The following is an 18213-nucleotide window of genomic DNA, read 5'->3' as shown; positions in this document are numbered from 1 at the left end:
ATTGCTGTATTTGTTTCAATAAATCTTTCCATGTAATTGTACTCTTTTTTCTGTGAACGGCCCCAAGGAAAATCACTTTCTGGACGATCTCATAATTGCGGTCGAGTGGCCACACATAGTCATTAATAGAGACACATTTATTTCGATTAGCTAAGCAGTTAGTATAGGCCCACCATCATTAGCATTTATCATTAGAATTGAAACAGAATTTTTGTATTCTAAAATAATAAACTAACTAATTTAATTAAAAATTATGTATTAAGCTGATAACATTGCATTGAAACGACAGAATTCCAGAATTCCAAAATAACTTTCGACATACATGAGAAAGAAGTTTAATGGTGACACAAGAAATGATGGATTTTAACTGTATAGGCCAAATATCCTAGCCTAGAACATAAAAATTGATTACACAAGCTTTATAAAATTTAACATTCTGATAATGAATATTACTAACAAAACTATAAAAAACATTTTTCTGAAGCCTTTTTATTTGGGGAAAAGATTATTTTACATGCCATATATCTAAGACATGATACTTTCATAGTTTCATCTTGTATTGATTGTTCTGATAAGCTGACTAATAAGTAATGAAAATTCAATTACACTGTCTCTGCTTATCTGTACAGATAAGCAGAGACGGTCTAATTGAATTTTCATTACTTATATGATACTTTCAGCTTATACTTTTCATTCTCTTTTTACGAAAACTACGCTAGAAATTTATTATTCCTAACTTCCATTGTCATAAACTGGATTTGAACCTGCAAACGTCGAATTTGGTAATGTGAATTGTAACCACTCAACCATCCACAATGACCATTTGAATTTGAAGACGAAAAGAGGTAAACAAAATAGGCACTTTAGCACAATATTTTTTACAAGATGCAAAATATATGTTTATGGCAAAAAATTAGCTATGTAAAATTTAATAACATATATCAAAATATGATTAATTATTTATTCCGTCAATATGGCTTAAGCTTTGAATTACATATGAAAGGAAATATTGATGTGTTACATCCTATTTAATATCGGTATCAAGATTAAATAGGATGTAACACATCAATATTTTCTTTCATATGTAATTCAAAGCTTAAGCCATATTGACGGAGTAAATAATTAATCATATTTTGATATATGTTATTAACACGAGGCTTAGCCAAACATTTTCCAACATGAATTGTAAATTATGTAAAATTCAGTTTTAGTACCGTAATTAAATATCCTTTTAAACAATAAAAAATGTTGGCTTCTTTTGAAAATTAAATGAGATCTTTCAACCTCAAAAATGAAAATTATATATGGGTGACAAGTTTACTAAGCCAGAGATCCTTGTGCAACTCCTTTAAGCCCAAGCCCTATTCCAAATAAAAATTACGTTATACCAGTACTGCTTATCAAGAAACAAATGAACTGAAAATAAAGATCTTGGAATTGCTCACATTATAGGGTAATGGGGAAGGAATGAAGGTGTAGTTGGGTAAATTTTATAAAGCATCATAAAACATGTATTGTCTTCTTTATTTTTAATAAATATGCATTAGTTTATAAAAACAATTTTGTATGTCAAAGGCATAACTTACCATGGTGTTACACCAATACCCTAACTTCCTCCCTACTTTACCTTGAATATATTAATATCTATGTACCATTAAAATGCAATTTCAATAAAGCAACTTTGCAATATGTTCTCTTATCTTTTTAAATTTCATAAATAAGTAAGAAAGGTAAACAGTACACTTTGAACATTGTATACAGATATGCAGGTATAATTTATGCTCCATTCCAAATATTAATATGGAATAAATAAGGCTTACTACTTATTACAGAATTTCCATCAAACTCTTATATATTCAACGTCACTTAAACCCACTGCAAAGTGGCAAAAAATCTCACTAGAAGCATATCACTAGGACAGAGTTCTTTTAAATAAAAGTCGTTCATATTAGATTTATACATAGATACAATCTTATTGCTATCAGATGTCAAGTTGCGTGTTGGTTAAATAAGAGCTTCTACATTCAATATACAACGTCTGTAATAGTGAAATGTAATTATGAATTGAACTCGTAACTTTGCCATAATCAAAACAAAAAATCACACTGAGTAACCTATTTTGAAAAGGAATGTTAAATGATGATTTGAGACAACCATCGCAGTTGCTTAGAGATTTTGTTGTCCTCTGTATATACTTATTTTTTCATATTATCTCGTTATATTTGTTGCAGTCACTTGACGTATAATTACACATTAGGTCACCTCAATATCATAGCTTTTTCAGTTAAATGTAATGAATGTACAAATTGCTGAAAGATCTGAAGTGACTATTGTAAAGGGTGCGGCAAAACATTTTCCCTAATTTAAAGTTTAAATAAAAAAATAGATGGATAAAAATAAGGAAACATTATTAATATGAATGGTACCTTAAAAGTGGGAATTTTTCATTTTTTGAATAATGTGTCTCTCAAGTGGTGTCCTTCACTATCAATGCATTGTTGAATGCAACTTCGGAAATTCTGCATCACACTAACTAGCATTTCTTGAGGAATAAGACCAATTTCTTCCTGTACTGCATTTCTTAGGTCTGGCAAAGTCCTCGTCTAATAGATTATTTCCACCACCAATTGTTGACAGACTAGTATTCAAAATGCTGCTTGTAATAAATAAGGTGTAGACAGCAAATTGATATTATTTTCAACAGTTAAAATTTTAACCCCTCAAAAAATTAATCCACAGTCTGCACACAAATTCCATATACACATTACAAAGTACAGATGCCTCAAACTAGCAAGCTGTCTCGTTCACGCAGGTGCATAGAGCACTTCTCCCCTACCACTGTCCATCTACTGCTGTGCACTGTGGACTAGAACGGTACAGCTAAGTTCTAATAACAGTTGAGAAGGCTGCATAGAGAGGGTACATCTTGAATACATTGTCAAGAGGTCAACTTTTCAGATAATATGACCATACCTGGGTATCGGAGCCTAGGTGGGCCCCCTCCGTTAGCTCTACTACTTCCCCTCTCCAGGCACCTTCCTAGTTTGAGGCATCTGTATACACTTTCATTAAATTAAATTAAATTACATTACCTACATTAAATTCAAACTGACGTGCCATGTTTGTGCTGGTGAGGTGGGCACTATTGCTATCCATTGAAGCTCTGAGAATCGCAATGTGTGGCAACAGATTGTTAGTTGAAGGAATGACTGACAAGTGAATACGCGATTGAGGAATGTTTGGTGGTCGCTGTATGGGACCATGAGCTTCAAGTTAATGGCAAATCAATGAAAAATATCATGGACGATTTCATTGCGCAGTTTAAGAAGGCATCACCGACAAGGAAGACTTTGATGCTGTGGTAAAAGAAAGTTTTCACAATGGGCAGTGTTTATGATGCAAGACATGCCGAGAAGTGGAAGGCCATCCACAAGGCTTGAATGTTGTGTAGACGTGGTACAATCTGTCCAACAATCTCCAATCAAATCCGCATGGAAACGTGCTACTGAATTGGGAATACCAGAATCAACCATGTGGAAACACACGAAATTGGACCTGAAATTGAAGTGTTGGCGTCCATTGAATGTTAATGAATTATCAGCTGGTGATTTGAGAGACATGTGGACGCTTGTGGTCGGATGCTGCAACAATTTCCAACAGTGGCTTAGCTGACAAAGGTAATTTTTTCTGACGAATGCGCGATTTATTGCAGCTCCCGCTGATGAACTGGAAAATGCGGTGCATGCAGCTTTCCAGACAGTGACTACAAGAATGTTTGTTAACATGAACAAGATAACATGGCAGCACATTCGACTATGCAGATACCACGGAGGGACACATACAGATGTCTTGGATTCCCATGTGTATACAGACTTTGTAATGTAACGTGAATACAGACTTTGTGCGCACACAGTACATCATACTTATTTCTTAGCACTATCGGTTAAAAAAAATATATATCGCTTTTCCATTTTATGAAATCAAATGATAAAATATGACATTTTTAGTAATCAGTAATAACAAACCCAGAAAGTTTATATGACATGAACTATAAAATATGTTTTTTATAGTGGTTTATAACTATTCCTTTCTAACTTTCGAAGCGTCTTAACTAATATAATTAAATTATCAATTTTAACAGCATCTTTCACTCTTCTAATTTAGAATAACATGTAAAGTTGATTGAATTCTCTTATTTCTCAGTCTTCATCAGTGGCGGTTCCTCTATATGAGCACAGGAGCACGTGAACACCTTAAAAACCAACAATAATCGTACATATTACTGTATTTATATTATTACATCTATTACTTTCCAATGTGTAATGACGTTCCTACATATTTCGTCTCGAGAGAATGTCCCGTTCGTGTGTCGTGTGTCTTTAAATCTCTATTGGGCAGATTGACAGCAGTTCGCACAATTTTTCCGTAGCAGGCTGGAATAGCCTGAGGCGAGAATATTTTCTGGTTTGGTACAATGGTTACAATAGCTCTGCTCGCACAGGTCTTAACGTGCTAGTGACAGAGAAAGAGAGATGCTCCATCTCCCTTGGGTCTGGCATCCTGTTCCTTTCTCCCTCTTTCCTCGTTTTCTCTCTTTACTGTTTCTTTTCAAAATACCGATACGCACGGGGTCTGATTCTGTTGTCTTTTGTTCAGCAAAGTAAGTAACACACGTGTGTAAAGTTGTGAAGATGTTAAATTAAGAGAGGATTAAAATATTCCTCCGTAGCACAATGACATAAGAGCGATTAAGTACATTGGCTATGTTGGCCGTGGAAAAAAAACTTGTTAACAACATTACAGTTATTGATAAATTTGCATCTCTCAAAACTAGGCGCATGGAGTTTCTCTACAAATAAATCTAGATCTTCAACAACAGCAGTGAAGGTGAGTCCTATGAATTAATTTTACTCTACTCTTGTTTAATGGTTTTAATTTTGGTGTATATGCGTAGATTTGGTACATGCATATTAGAACTCGTTTATGTCTGACGTGTGACTCACCTATACGAGAATAGCCCTATATCAGTGTGTTCATTACCAATATTTTTTTTTTTGTGAACACCCATCCAAGAAAGGCACGAGCCGCCACTGGTCTTCACCACTCAACTTCTTCAGAGAGAATAATTTATTTTCCATAAAATACAATATCAATTCAAATAAAGGATCTCTCTCCATTAATGAGGGCATAACATCAGTTATAGACATATCACATTATTAATTTTGAGCAATGAAAAAAGTATGTTTTCGGAATTTTGAGAATGAAGTTAGGTTCTCTTTTTAAAACAATACACATAGTCTGTGACTTCATGTGAAATATCAGTTTATAGTGTATTAGTAATCATAAAACCTATCAGAAAACATTTTCTTATTACAAATTACCGGAGTATTTTGAAATTTTTCGCAAATGACATCCAATAGCAACTCCTAACGTCAACATCTTTTACAGATGTAAGAAATTAACCCTTTCCACCAGCTCCTAGTACTAATTGCGTCTTCAGATAAGTAACTCTATATACAAAGAGAAAGTTATTGTGCAATGGTAGGCTTGTATCACATGGCATAAAGAATATCGTGTTTCCCTGTTAAGAAGCCTTTCAACTTATCACTTGTTTCTTAATTTTTTAACATGGAAATTACAATCTGAAAAAAATCAAATATCTACCAGTCCTGTAAAACATTTGATAAGAAAACTTTACACATGACAGTATCAGGGTATCAGTATGCGTGTCACACTTCTTTTTCTTCAGAAAATCAGGCTTCTCAATAAGGAAGACAATTTTTAACATTATGCATTGATTGATATTTAACATATATTTTGTTTTAAATTAAGGATGTGTTAAAAAATTCTTATTCAAAACGGTAGGAAATAAAATGCATTATGTCTGAATCACAGTAGTATTGAAGGAATGTTGACATATCCGCTTCTGATGTGTAGTATGGCTGCAGAATCGACTAGACTACGAAACTACTTTATTTACAAGAATAAAACAATAGGTAGGTCACAGATTTGTTTCAGTTCTAATCTCTGACCTCTGACAGCAGTGAGGGAAAGGATGTAATTACCCATATCCAATATACTCTAGTGTTTGAATCAATAATGCAGCTTCATAATAGTTTTTTCTCCAGTCCAACTGATTCTCTTTGCTCAGTACATTTAAATATTCGTAGCATATTGGTCCATTTCTCAATATCAATAGTGATATCTACAGAGTGATTCATATAGCACTAACACATTTCTTTCTTTCTTTATTTCAAAACGAATGATGCTAGCCACAATTTGTTATATGTGTACCTCATATGTAGAGTATCTTTGGGAGATTACTAACCTCTATAGCAAATGTTGAAAATGTCCTCCATCCTGCATAAGACATAACTCAACACGTCATCACAGTCTAGTATATACAGTCGCGAAGCTCAATACGTAGTAAATATGCAAACATTAGATAGTTGCTCACCACTAGGATCGCTAATATCGCCTCATTACAGCCAATGCAAAATATTGCCGGCACAGTCTATTGTTTCTAGCACCCTCAAAACTCAAGCTTCGTGACTGTATATAGTAGACTGTGACGTCATTCCATGTTACTGGCCACATCTTAATGACTTATGGTGTGACCAGCGAATAGGGATTATAAAGAATGGACACTGAGCGAAATTTCCTGTGTTTTGTTTCTCTGTGCGCCAGCGTATAGTTCCACTTTCAAGCACTAGAGGTTAGTGTAATCGAGCATACGCTAAGATAATAAATGAGAATAGAGTTAAGACACAGGATCCAAACATAGCCTATCTTACTGCATAACCCAGTAACGCTTTGCTTTAAATAAATTCAAGTTAACGGCTTTTCCTTATTTCTCAGTGACAAACTAGTTGTAATAATAATATTTTACAGGGGCGTATTTTGCGGGCTACCGGCCCAACTGTAATTTCAATGACGAAGTCATCAAAGTATTTTCGTCCCAATCAAGACGTCTGGAATTCGCATATAAATAGGTAAGGAATTTTATTATAGGGATTTTAAAATATATTTTGCGTAATAATAGGGTCAGCGGTAGCCCAGACCCTTAAACCAGTATACGCCACTGATATTTTATATTTCAGATATAATAAATTATATTATAAAATAATATAATATATTATAAAATTAAGTATCGAATTCGTTTAATATTTGTATATAATATAATATAGGTATATGGTTTTACTTCTCGTAAGAGTTTTGTTTTTCCATTTTCAATGCTATCACATCATTACATATTTTAATTGTTGGTGGGGTCAACGTCTCAACTGTCATTATAAAGGAACTCTAGAGTCTAGACATTACAGTTAATGACGGATTTATTATTTTATGGATCCAATTTATTTTATTTGAGCACATAATGTACCTATATGTATTAATTATATGTGTTATATTTCCGCTGTGTCGACTGCTAGCTGGTGTGATGTCAGCTCCAACTCTAGGGAGGAAGCAGAATCTCACGCTTTAGCTGGCTTGAAGGTCATTGAAATCAGTCCGGCTACATCAAAGGTACAGACGGGAAGTGTCCATTCTTTATAATCCCTATTCGCTGGTGTGACCACTCCAGTTGTGCCAGACTCCACAATAACTGTGGGCAGCCTAGATGAACGATGTTTGCCTTTTTCACTCACCAGAGATCCAGTTGTTTCCAATTTATCAGTCCCCGTATTGTGTTTCTTTGGGAGGGTATGCCTTTTGAGTAGTTGTAATTGAATTCTTAATCCAGTATTGCTTCACAAGTAAGAGCCGTTGATTTAATGTGTAGGCCTACTGCATTTTCAGTGACTAAAACAAAATGTCGAAAACAGCTGCCAACAATAAACATCCTGCGCATCTTGTGACAGAGAATCAAAACTCTTGCTTAATTTGACGTTAAAAACTCGCCATTAAGTGAATTTCCAGCCGAATAAATAAAGAATTTTCAACATTTGCTATAAGTAATCCCCCAAACACACTCTACATTAACCTATAGCAACCTTTCAGATTCGAGGCTTTCCTACTATCTAAATACCGGTAAGTATTTTTAATGACTTGTAACTAGTTACATTGAAAATTCACTTATAGGTATCAAGCGAAACTGCAGCTCATCCCTACCTTTAAAAAATATTTCACAACAAATAATAGCTTAGCTGAACTTCATTTGTACATTTCTGAACCAACAGAACACGAGTAAAACACCAGTGAACACAAAATGTAAGCCTACATGAAAGTAACATTGGCATGTTCAGCATTGTTAATTTGTCCAAAAATATATATTAGTAGTATTAGTATTTATTTATTTAACCTGGTAGAGACAAGGCCGTCAGGCCTTCTCTGCCCCTCTGCCAGTCCTATATAAGGACTTATACAAAAAATAACTGGGCAATATTTCATTGAATAAAACAGAGTTCGTCTGAAATTCAGTGGTAATAAGATTTCCTGCCCTACTGATTCTTTGTTGTTAGAAGTTTCAAATATTAGATACATGAAGCACAGTTCATTTAGAGGCATTAGAATTAGATGAAGCATTAATCGTAATTTCCTTCCTTCAGATTTCGCAGGGAAAATTTATTTTAGTGTTACTCTTTTCCTTATGAGTTTTTTTATTTTATCACACCATGGAATAGTCTGCACCTCAACATAATCACTGTCAAAGCCTAAAGTTTCATACTTATTTAGTTAGGTAGGCCTATTTATATATCTAGTACAAGTATGTATTTATTTTAAGGAATAAAGTTCTCATTACCTACAGAGTTCAATAATTTTACACCTATAACATAACTAGGGAATGGATTTCTAGATGCTAAAAAAACAGAGAGATTTAGGACTTTTAACTTTAGTAAATATTCCATTTTAGATGTAATTTAAGTACAAAAAAAAAAACTGGTGCTGACAATGAGTAGGTCTACTACTGAACTGAAGATTCAAATTATATCAGTGAAAGAGACTTATTGTTGATTGGTCAGTTTCATTTCGTATAATATGAAAACGTGAAGATACTACAATGGAATTCCCAGAGAAGAGGACATGGAGATGGAGCACCTGGCTAATTGTGAAAATCTTAGGACATTTGTGGACCTTCCATCAAAATATTGGGAAGCAAGAAGGATGATGACTTCATTGTTAAATCCAGAGCATTAGATACACACACATTTCGTATAATAGGGGTGCATTGACTCGAAAAGTAATTTGTAAACTCTCGCCTAACATGAACAACCTTCCACCCCTTTTATGCTAAATGGACTTTTCCAAACGAACTTCAGTTCCAGGAAATTAGTTAAAATCTTCTTTCGTCAGAATAATGGTTCTTAATTTTTCTATATACTTTAATACTTATATAGCACTGATTAAATTGCAAACTAGGCTTTGGACAATGAAGCACAAGACTTCGAAATTAGTCAAAGTATGTACTAAATATTAACATTGTAAATAAGTTTGCAATTTAATCAGTAAAATCTTCTTCTCTCCCACTTTAAGACCAATAGAGACGAACTTGTCAGACTAGTGTTTGTAATTCCCCCCACTTTGAATAGCATTTTTTAGTACCGGTATTTTTATTTTAAATATACTCAAATACTAAAAAGGCGCTTTTCAGGCACAAACATAGATTTTTAGGTATTTATAGGAATTTATGATTCATTTAGACATTTTAGGTCCTATAGAATTTTAATTTTGGTCCAATTTTTGACCCACTTGAAAACATATGGAAAATTCGACATAATAATGATATTCACAAACTTTATAATCAACTGTCAATTTTAGATGTAATATGAACCAGAAGATTAAATTGGGCAGGACATGTTATATGTATGGATGACTCCAGCAGCGCAAAACACACACACACACACACACATATATATATATATATATATATATATATATATATATGAACACCTTTAACAACACAAGGCCACTGGGAAGACCTCGAAGTAGGTGGAAAGATGAAATGCAGAAGGAATGCTTGGAAATAGGAATTACCAACTGAGAAGAACTAGCAAAAGACAGAACAGAGTGAAAGCATTTTGTGAAATCGACATGCTCCATAATGTCCTTTGATTGATTGATTGATCGATAGAATTTTAATAGGGGATCCTGTTTACATGAAAGATAGAGATATCTGAATAACATATGTCTAGGACGTAGCAAGCAAAAAAATCCGTACCTTAATCTCAACACAATATCCTGAAGTACACAGAAAGCAGGATTTCCATTAAATAACGTTTTAACATTTCTATGAAACAATAACTATAAGTGTTGCCATCAATAATAAATACTTAATCACCGATACCCTCATGAAGAAGAGTTCAAAAGTTAAGTAGTCTTAAAATTGCAGATACTCATATTTAAAAACACTCGACAATAGTACAAACCTTTAACAAAAACTAAAGTGCTTGCTTGTCATTAACAGTTTTTTTATATATAAAGGAGGGACTCGAAGGCTAACACTGCAGCTTCTAGTGAGCTTATTGTGCCTTACTGCTTCTATACTGGGAATAATTTTTAAGTCCGAATGTCATGTTTTGTAGATATTATGATTCAACTGTGTGGTGTCATCTATCAATTCAGCCTGCATCAATTCAGCCTGCACATCTTAAGATTCCGTTGGAGTCCTATTATAGTGCCCTTTCACCCACACTGAAAGTATACTACACTTACTACACCTCCTCAGACTAATGATCTCTGCACAGTGTACGCCAGTCACAATACTATAATATTACATGCTGCACTGTTTTGGGTGAATTATATTGAAATTATGATAATCAGTGGCGTAGCATGAAATTTTGAGCAGGGGAAGCTAACTCAAGTTGTCTTTCATGCAATATGAGAAAACGTATTACAAAATATAGTCTTAAAATAAACAGTAGTCAATGTCAAGTCAGCAATCGAAGATTGGTTGGAACCTCGTAACAACAATCAGGCATGACCTCAAATGGTATGTAGTAAAATATGATTTCACAGTTTACACATATCTCTAACAAATAGACAAGTATACGTATAACATTAGCTCACTCCCTGTCATACTTAGAGAAATCACAATATTAACGATCAATAGATATAGTATTAGTATCATTACGTAAGTATGCGTCTATCTTTTGGTTGTGTCCTTCATTGACAGCAAGGGTGTCGGTCATTTGTTTTTTAGATCACACTTTTGTTCGTAAGTCAGTCTTGATAATAGAACTGTCCTAAAATATTCAAGTAAATTGGTGTCAGGAACTGTTATTTCACTCATTATTTATTATATCAGCCACAATGCACACTAACACTTCAACTGAACACAACTGACGAAAAGGGATAACTTGGAAACTACTTATTTTCAATGTCAAAGCTAGCGTCTTGTGAGCCTTGCGAGTAGGGTAGTTTAGTTAGAAAGGGATTAAAATCTGCAGGGTGGGTTACACAGAAGAACGAGTGTAAGAAACCAGTCTGCTTGGAAGCTGGTGTGTGCAGGCTTCTTGTTTACTGCTGCATCACAAATCATCCTGAGCTGCCGCATCACAATATTTAATGCGTAAATATAAATTCTATTAAAATTAATAAATAATTTTGTCCATAAACTGCAGGTTTATTATGAAATTATTATTAACTGGGGAAGCTGAGCTTTTTAGTTTACATTGACGCTACGCCACTGATGATAATGAAACTTGAACTGGACAGTGACAGTGGAATGCAGAGAGAAGTGGGTGAACCCCCCCCCCAAAAAAAAACACTCAGGAACCATGGCTCTGTCCACAACAAATATGACTCCGCCATCATTGGAATTCGAATCTGTGTCCACAGTCCCCTTATTCTAGTGCTTTACCAACTGAATTACCAAGACGGTTATCATTAACATTAAAATGATCTACAATTTGCAAAAGTAATTACAGTAATCATCATCATTATATCCGTCACGTATTAGACCCTACAGGATCTGTTACGGTCTCATGCCAGCGCTTTCGTGGTCTTCCAAATTTCCTCTTTCCTCTTGGTACATAAGTAAGAATCTGTTTAGGCCATCTAGTGCAATCCATCCTTTCGACATGTTTTTTCCACTGAAGTCGATATTGTTGAACAAAATTAACTATAGGATCCATTTTTAGTTCCTGCAATATGTCCACATTTTTACGGTGTTCCAGCAAAGAGCATCCCGCTGTTCGTCGCATGAACCTCATTTCAGCTGTCGTCAGCCTTTGCTCATCAGCTTTTCTGATTGTCCATGCCTCGCTACCGTAGGTGAGGACTGGTCGAGCTAGTGTTTTATATACCTTTAACCTTGTATGTTTCTGAACATGGGATGATTTGAAGACGGTGTTAATTACGCCAATGATTTTTATAAATTTAGATATTTTGTTCGACATATCTTCATCAGTGATGTAAGAGAGGTTGTAACCTAAATAGTTAAAGGAATTAACACGTTCAATTAAAGTATTATTTATCATGATCTTACTTGGAATTGGATTCTCTCCCGAAAATGCCATGACTTTTGTTTTCTCTTTTGAGATTTCCATATTGAAATCTGAGGCGGTTAGTTGCAAATTATAAATGGCTCTTTGTAAAGCATCCTCTGTTTTAGCGATAATAACCTGATCGTCGGCAAACATTAGTGTATCGAGAACTATGTTTCGATTAATTTGAATTCCAGCGTGATGACTTTGCCTCCAAATGTATAAAATATGGTTCATATATATAATAAACAACAGAGGGGAAAGACTGCACCCTTGTCTAACACCTTGGTTTATGGAAGTCCAGTAGTAGTTCCGCGTTCAGTTCTTATGGCAATTTCATTTTGTTGATATAAATTATAAATGGAGAGAATGATTTGGTTTGGCACATTATCATAGCGTAAAATCTCTAAAAGTTTATTTCTATCAACGCTATCAAATGCTTTTATGAAATCAATAAAAGCCAAGTGGGTTGGAATATTAAATTCTCTGTGCTTTTCAATTAAAATCTTCATGGTGAAATAGCTGTCACAACATGATCTTCCTTTTCGGAATCCAGTCTGTTCTTCAGTGATTTTGTCTTCGTAAAGATGTGATAGTTTATTTTTGATTATGGCTGTATAGATCTTATATCCCGAATTGAGAAGACTTATACCCCTGTAATTTTCACATAATTTTTTGTTTCCTTTCTTATAAATGGGTACTACAATGGCTTTTTGCCAACTTTCTGGGGGTTTCGATCCTGCCCATATATTGTTTAAGAAATATAAAAATCTATAGGTAAATTCTTCTCCAGCGTATTTAAAAAGCTCGAAATTTAAATTATCTTCGCCTGGGGCTTTCCCGTTTTTTAAACATTTATATACTTCAATGAGTTCATCATAAGTAATAATATCTGTTGTGTTGTTGTTGGAAGTCTGTAATGTAAAAGAGATGTTTTTTTGAAACCATATATTTTTAAAGTAATCAAGTAGAAATTCGTTAGGAATAGGGTTTATAACAACATTTTCTTTTATCTCCGAATTTATTTTCTTTAATTAATAAGAGTAGTAACTTTCTTTAATTATCATTGTACCACGTCCTCCTAAGATGGGAGGAGGAATGAAAGCAGTGAAAGGTAGACAAAGTGAATTTTTTTCTATTGAAAAGCATGTCCAAAATGAGGTGCATATAGGTGTATTGTATGAAAGTTATTTTATCTTCTGATTAGGAACATTTATATTAATTCGATGAGTGTATGCATTTATTGGAATCCCTGTCTTGATATAAAAAAGTGAGGTCTGAGAATATTATTCCTTAAGGACTTAATTAATAAACTTTGTTTCCTTGTCAAAACTTCGAATTTCATAACCTAACTTTAGTTCCCTCTTCCCAAAGAAAAGTGAGACATTTGTGACAATAGTTCTGTCTTTTGTGTCACATTCACTCAAGAAAACGAATTGTACAACTGTATATTTTCAGATGTAGGCCAGCCTAATGCTTAAGAAAGATAATATTAATGTGAATAAAAGTTTTAACGAAGCATAATAAGTTGTGCACGCACTACAGGTTCATAATCTTAACTTTTCTTTCTTTTATTTTCACTTTTTTAACAGTTCTTCAAATTATAAACAAATTATCTGATATCAATACGGTATTTTCAATTAAAATAAAAGAGCAACGATATGAACCACATAAATTACAGTACCTATGCCTATATTCTTTTATATTATGTACTAGCTGTACCCGTGCGCTCCGCTGCACTTATTAGAAATAAATATAAAGTAATTACATAATTAAAATAGAACATTTTAATCCAGGGAACATTCGTGTTTGATAGAAGAATAAATCGTTTAATATGCTACTTAATTTAAATTGTATTTAAATAATTAAAACGCTATCTTTTGGTCCAGAGACCACTCATTTGGTGCAAATATAATTCGTTTAACATTTTTCTAAATTAGTCTTGAATGCATCCTTTAATAAATCACTCCAAATTAATAGAGTTGATTGTGTAAAAATGTAAGTATTCACGATCTCCTATACACTACTGCCATAGAATGAATAAATTTGTTTTTCTTCCTGCTAAAAAATTTAATATTTTGCACGTAGCAGTTACGAAACGACACTATAATCTGAGGGAGCGGTGGAAATGTATTATATTGTTATTTTAAAACTCTTGTATATCCTTAAATATCAGTCCTATCAAACTTTTATCTGGAATAAAACTTATCGGAAATCATTTTTAAAGAAACTTTTGTTATGTAACATTTTTCACAAAAATCAATAATAAGCGAGATATTTCGGTTTATTTAATTCAGGCCCCCTTATAACCCCCTTTTAAATAAAGTATTTTGAATGCTATATAGCCTAAAATCTAAGTTACAACGAACTTAATTTATATTCCAATTTTCATTGAAATCCGTTCAGCCATTATCGCGTGAAAAGGTAACAAACATCCAGACAGACAGACAGACATACAAACAAAAATTTCAAAAAAGCGATTTTCGGTTTCAGGATGATTAATTATACATGTCAACACCAATTATTTTTGGAAAAGCGAAAATTACCAGAAAAATTTCGCTTACAGATTTATTATTAGTATAGATAATGCATTATAGTCTACTGACTTTTTTTTTACTACCAGTATGTATAAAATTGCGTAATCACAGTTTCAGTATTTATGTAACAATGATATTCCATATTCAAATAGAGACGTGGGAACTTCTGGAAATAAAAGTGTAGAGATGATAACTGGAAAATGAAACTGTGACAAAATAGTGGTCAGATTTGTATGGGAGTTTTACCACATTTCAGTTTGCCAGTTGTTGTAATCCTTGTATTCCAATGTAATCACTCAAGGTTTACCCACGTGACATCACTATAGTAACTGTTACATTTCAACTTAACAGGAGATAAGCTTGCATTCCTTTTCTCTAAAGAAAGTTAGTTCAGACCTAAAAAATAGCAACAGAGTATAAAAATAACTTTACTTATTATTCTAGAAACCATAAAAGTACATATGAGAGATTGCACTCTCAGTCTTTAAATGACTTCATACTACTAAAATGGTCACACGGCATAAAACCAAACTAAGCAATTTCTACAATCTTCTTTTAGACAATTACTCGCGATTTTACCAACTAACGTTCTCATGACACTGGTTTACAGGACTTCTTTTTTCCTATGCTTTTAATTTTGAAACATCGTGTGTCATTTTTGAGGTTTTCTATAGCAAATTGAACTGCTTGACATGTTTCTTTCTTGTAAAAAGTAAATATTGAAAAATAGTTATACGTAACCTATTATTAATTATCATAACGAAGTATGTGCTGTTGAATTAAATATTTAATTTAAGAATAGAATATCGATACATTAAAATAAGTAAACCTAGAACTATTTATATGAGTCACAAAGCTGCTTTATTGTTCAAACACTAAGTCTCTGTTCGAAATATTTTCCCAAATTAGAGGTAAAATTTGAGGACCTCATCATATATAATTTATATCAGAAAACAAGTATAAATAAATTAAGGTAAAATTTAAATGGATTTAGGATAATTTACAACGCTGTTTCAAGGGTTGTTTTAGGTGGAGACTTGGAAGATGTCAGAGCACCAAGAATAGATCTTGCAGTGGTTCCATGATTTGAATATTGGTGAGGTCTTTGTTTGGCAAGAAGCATGTTTATTCGAGGTGAAGGAGAATGAAGAATCAACCTGTTTAAGGACTGAGCAATAGGTTCATTTTTCTTAAGGCTTGTCACATTATTGGCTGTTGCACCACTTGACGTGACCTTATCACCCGAATTGGCCATTGCTATACCAGCTTGTTGTAAATTGGTGTTTACATTCTCTTTTACATTGGATGGTGACAGTAATTCAGGGGGCAACAATCCGCCATTTTTAAGATTGCTTATTTTTGGTGATACGATGTTGTGTGCTGTGGCATTTGTGTCTGGCGTAAGGAACTTCCTCGAATTTGAATTACTGACAAGAATTTTTGTAGGTGTTCTGGGGGATGTTTCCTTTGAACTTTCTTGTGCCATAGAAGACTTTTTCTCTTGTTTAAAAATGTCTTTGCTAGGTGAGAATCTTGTAGTATTGTCAAATGATAAGTTAAGCGGCCTTCGAACTGATGAATTCCCAGAAGTAACTGGTGTTACAGATGAAGGTTGGTTTGCCTGTTTAGTAGACGGAGAATCCTGAGGTGAACGTGATGCCTTCTCTTCCTCAGCACAATCTTCTAGTATTGTGGAGGAGAGAACATCTGTTCTTGGTGAAGCAAATCTCCACATTGTATTCGAACGTGGAGATTGTAATAGCTTTGAGGCAGGGCTTCTTGGTGAGTAACTGTTACCAACTGAACCATTTGAATTTAGGGCCCCTAGTTTTTGTTGCCTCGTCAATCTCAACTGCTCCACAGCTGAAATCCTTCCACCAGAACTTCCTGATCCAGAGTTAGGATTTGATTTTGCTCCTTGCTGCAGCAGTAATCTTTTGAAATCATTTCTTGAAGTCTGCTGCCGAGGACCTAGCCTATCACATGCCCAACTCTGCCTTGATCCAGGAGATGTCACTGGTGAAGGAGTTCGCCGCTCAAAGCGACTGTAGAAATCAAAGTAATCACCTGAACTTGGGGACCAGCTGTGTCGACTTCCAGCCGAGTTATCACTGTTAAATGATCCACTTTCTGGACCTCCCTTGACGGGTGTAACACTCCTTCCTACACCATGTACAGACGACTCCGAACTGCCAGGAGAAAGGCTTGTCAAAGAAGAACATGATGGCGAGCCACTGCGACTGTAGCTGTCGGAGTCTGTCTTGATGTTCAGGCGCTTCTTTGATTTGTGAATAGCAGCAAAGATCTCTTCAGAAGTCATCGATGTTTTCGGTGGTGAGACAAGATTTGGAGTGCTGCTTTTAGCTTGACAGTTTGCTGAAATTGTTCTGTCTCCTTCGGTCCTCGACATAGGCCTTGTTCTATCATCCTGCCGAGAATATTTTTCAATAGGTGAAAATGTTGTGCCAAATGACATTGTGGTGACATCACCTTGCTTTGAGAATGACGCTCCTCTATTCTGTTTCGTGGGTGTTGACGAACAAAAACCATTCTGCATATCTTGCCAAACCGGAACACCACTCCCATAATTTGCATTGTAACTTCTTCCATTACTATTATGAACATACGCTCTTTCAGTATTGGGTACATTAGGAATGTTGGCAGGAGTTGGATATTTGGGTCCGGTTTGTGAACACGGTGTTCCCCTCAAAGAACCATATCTCTGGAGACTTTGAGGAAGAGAATTCCTGTTTTGACTAGATTGGTAAGCACCGACAGACACTGGGGGTGTGTCGTAATATGTTGTAGTAGCTGGTGGTCTGTTATAATTTGCATAAGATTGGTTATGGTTTGAATATCTGCCAGTTCCAGTTGTTGCTATTGTGTTAAACCGCCCACTCTGTTGGTAACCTGCATATGGGTCCTGCCTACCAACTGAAGTGTCAACACCAGACGCCTGGTACTGAGGCCTTCTTGCTGGTAACGTCCAAAATGCCTGTGAATCTTGTGACTTTGCTGAGTGTGTGGATATGGCATTGTGATTTCTTGGAGACCAAGGCGTTTGCTGTGCTGGCGGTGGGCTGACATATCTTGGTGGTCTTGGGTGTGAAGTATTATAGCCTGATGACAGTTGACCTGTAAAATACAAGCATTAGTTGAGTCATGTAATTATCCAAGATTGTGGTAACAAAAATATCTTGAATGTCAACTATAATAACAATATAATAGAATAGACTTTATGTTTTTTTTTAGAA

General features: G+C 34.5%; 1 protein-coding gene across 1 annotated transcript in view; it reads right to left on the bottom strand.

Annotated features, from left to right (window-relative positions):
- Positions 1–12737: 12737 nt before the first annotated feature.
- The window catches only part of gukh (GUK-holder), a 637347-nt gene continuing 631871 nt past the window's right edge, over positions 12738–18213 (bottom strand). The window contains exon 5 of the mRNA XM_069844395.1: positions 12738–18094. Coding sequence (XP_069700496.1) covers positions 15960–18094 — 2135 coding nt within the window. The 3' untranslated portion in view covers positions 12738–15959. The remainder of the gene's footprint in view (positions 18095–18213) is intronic.

This window comes from Periplaneta americana, chromosome 13 (genome assembly GCF_040183065.1).
Source record: "Periplaneta americana isolate PAMFEO1 chromosome 13, P.americana_PAMFEO1_priV1, whole genome shotgun sequence".
Taxonomy (NCBI): domain Eukaryota; kingdom Metazoa; phylum Arthropoda; class Insecta; order Blattodea; family Blattidae; genus Periplaneta; species Periplaneta americana.
This window is presented reverse-complemented; position numbering and strand designations above follow the sequence as displayed.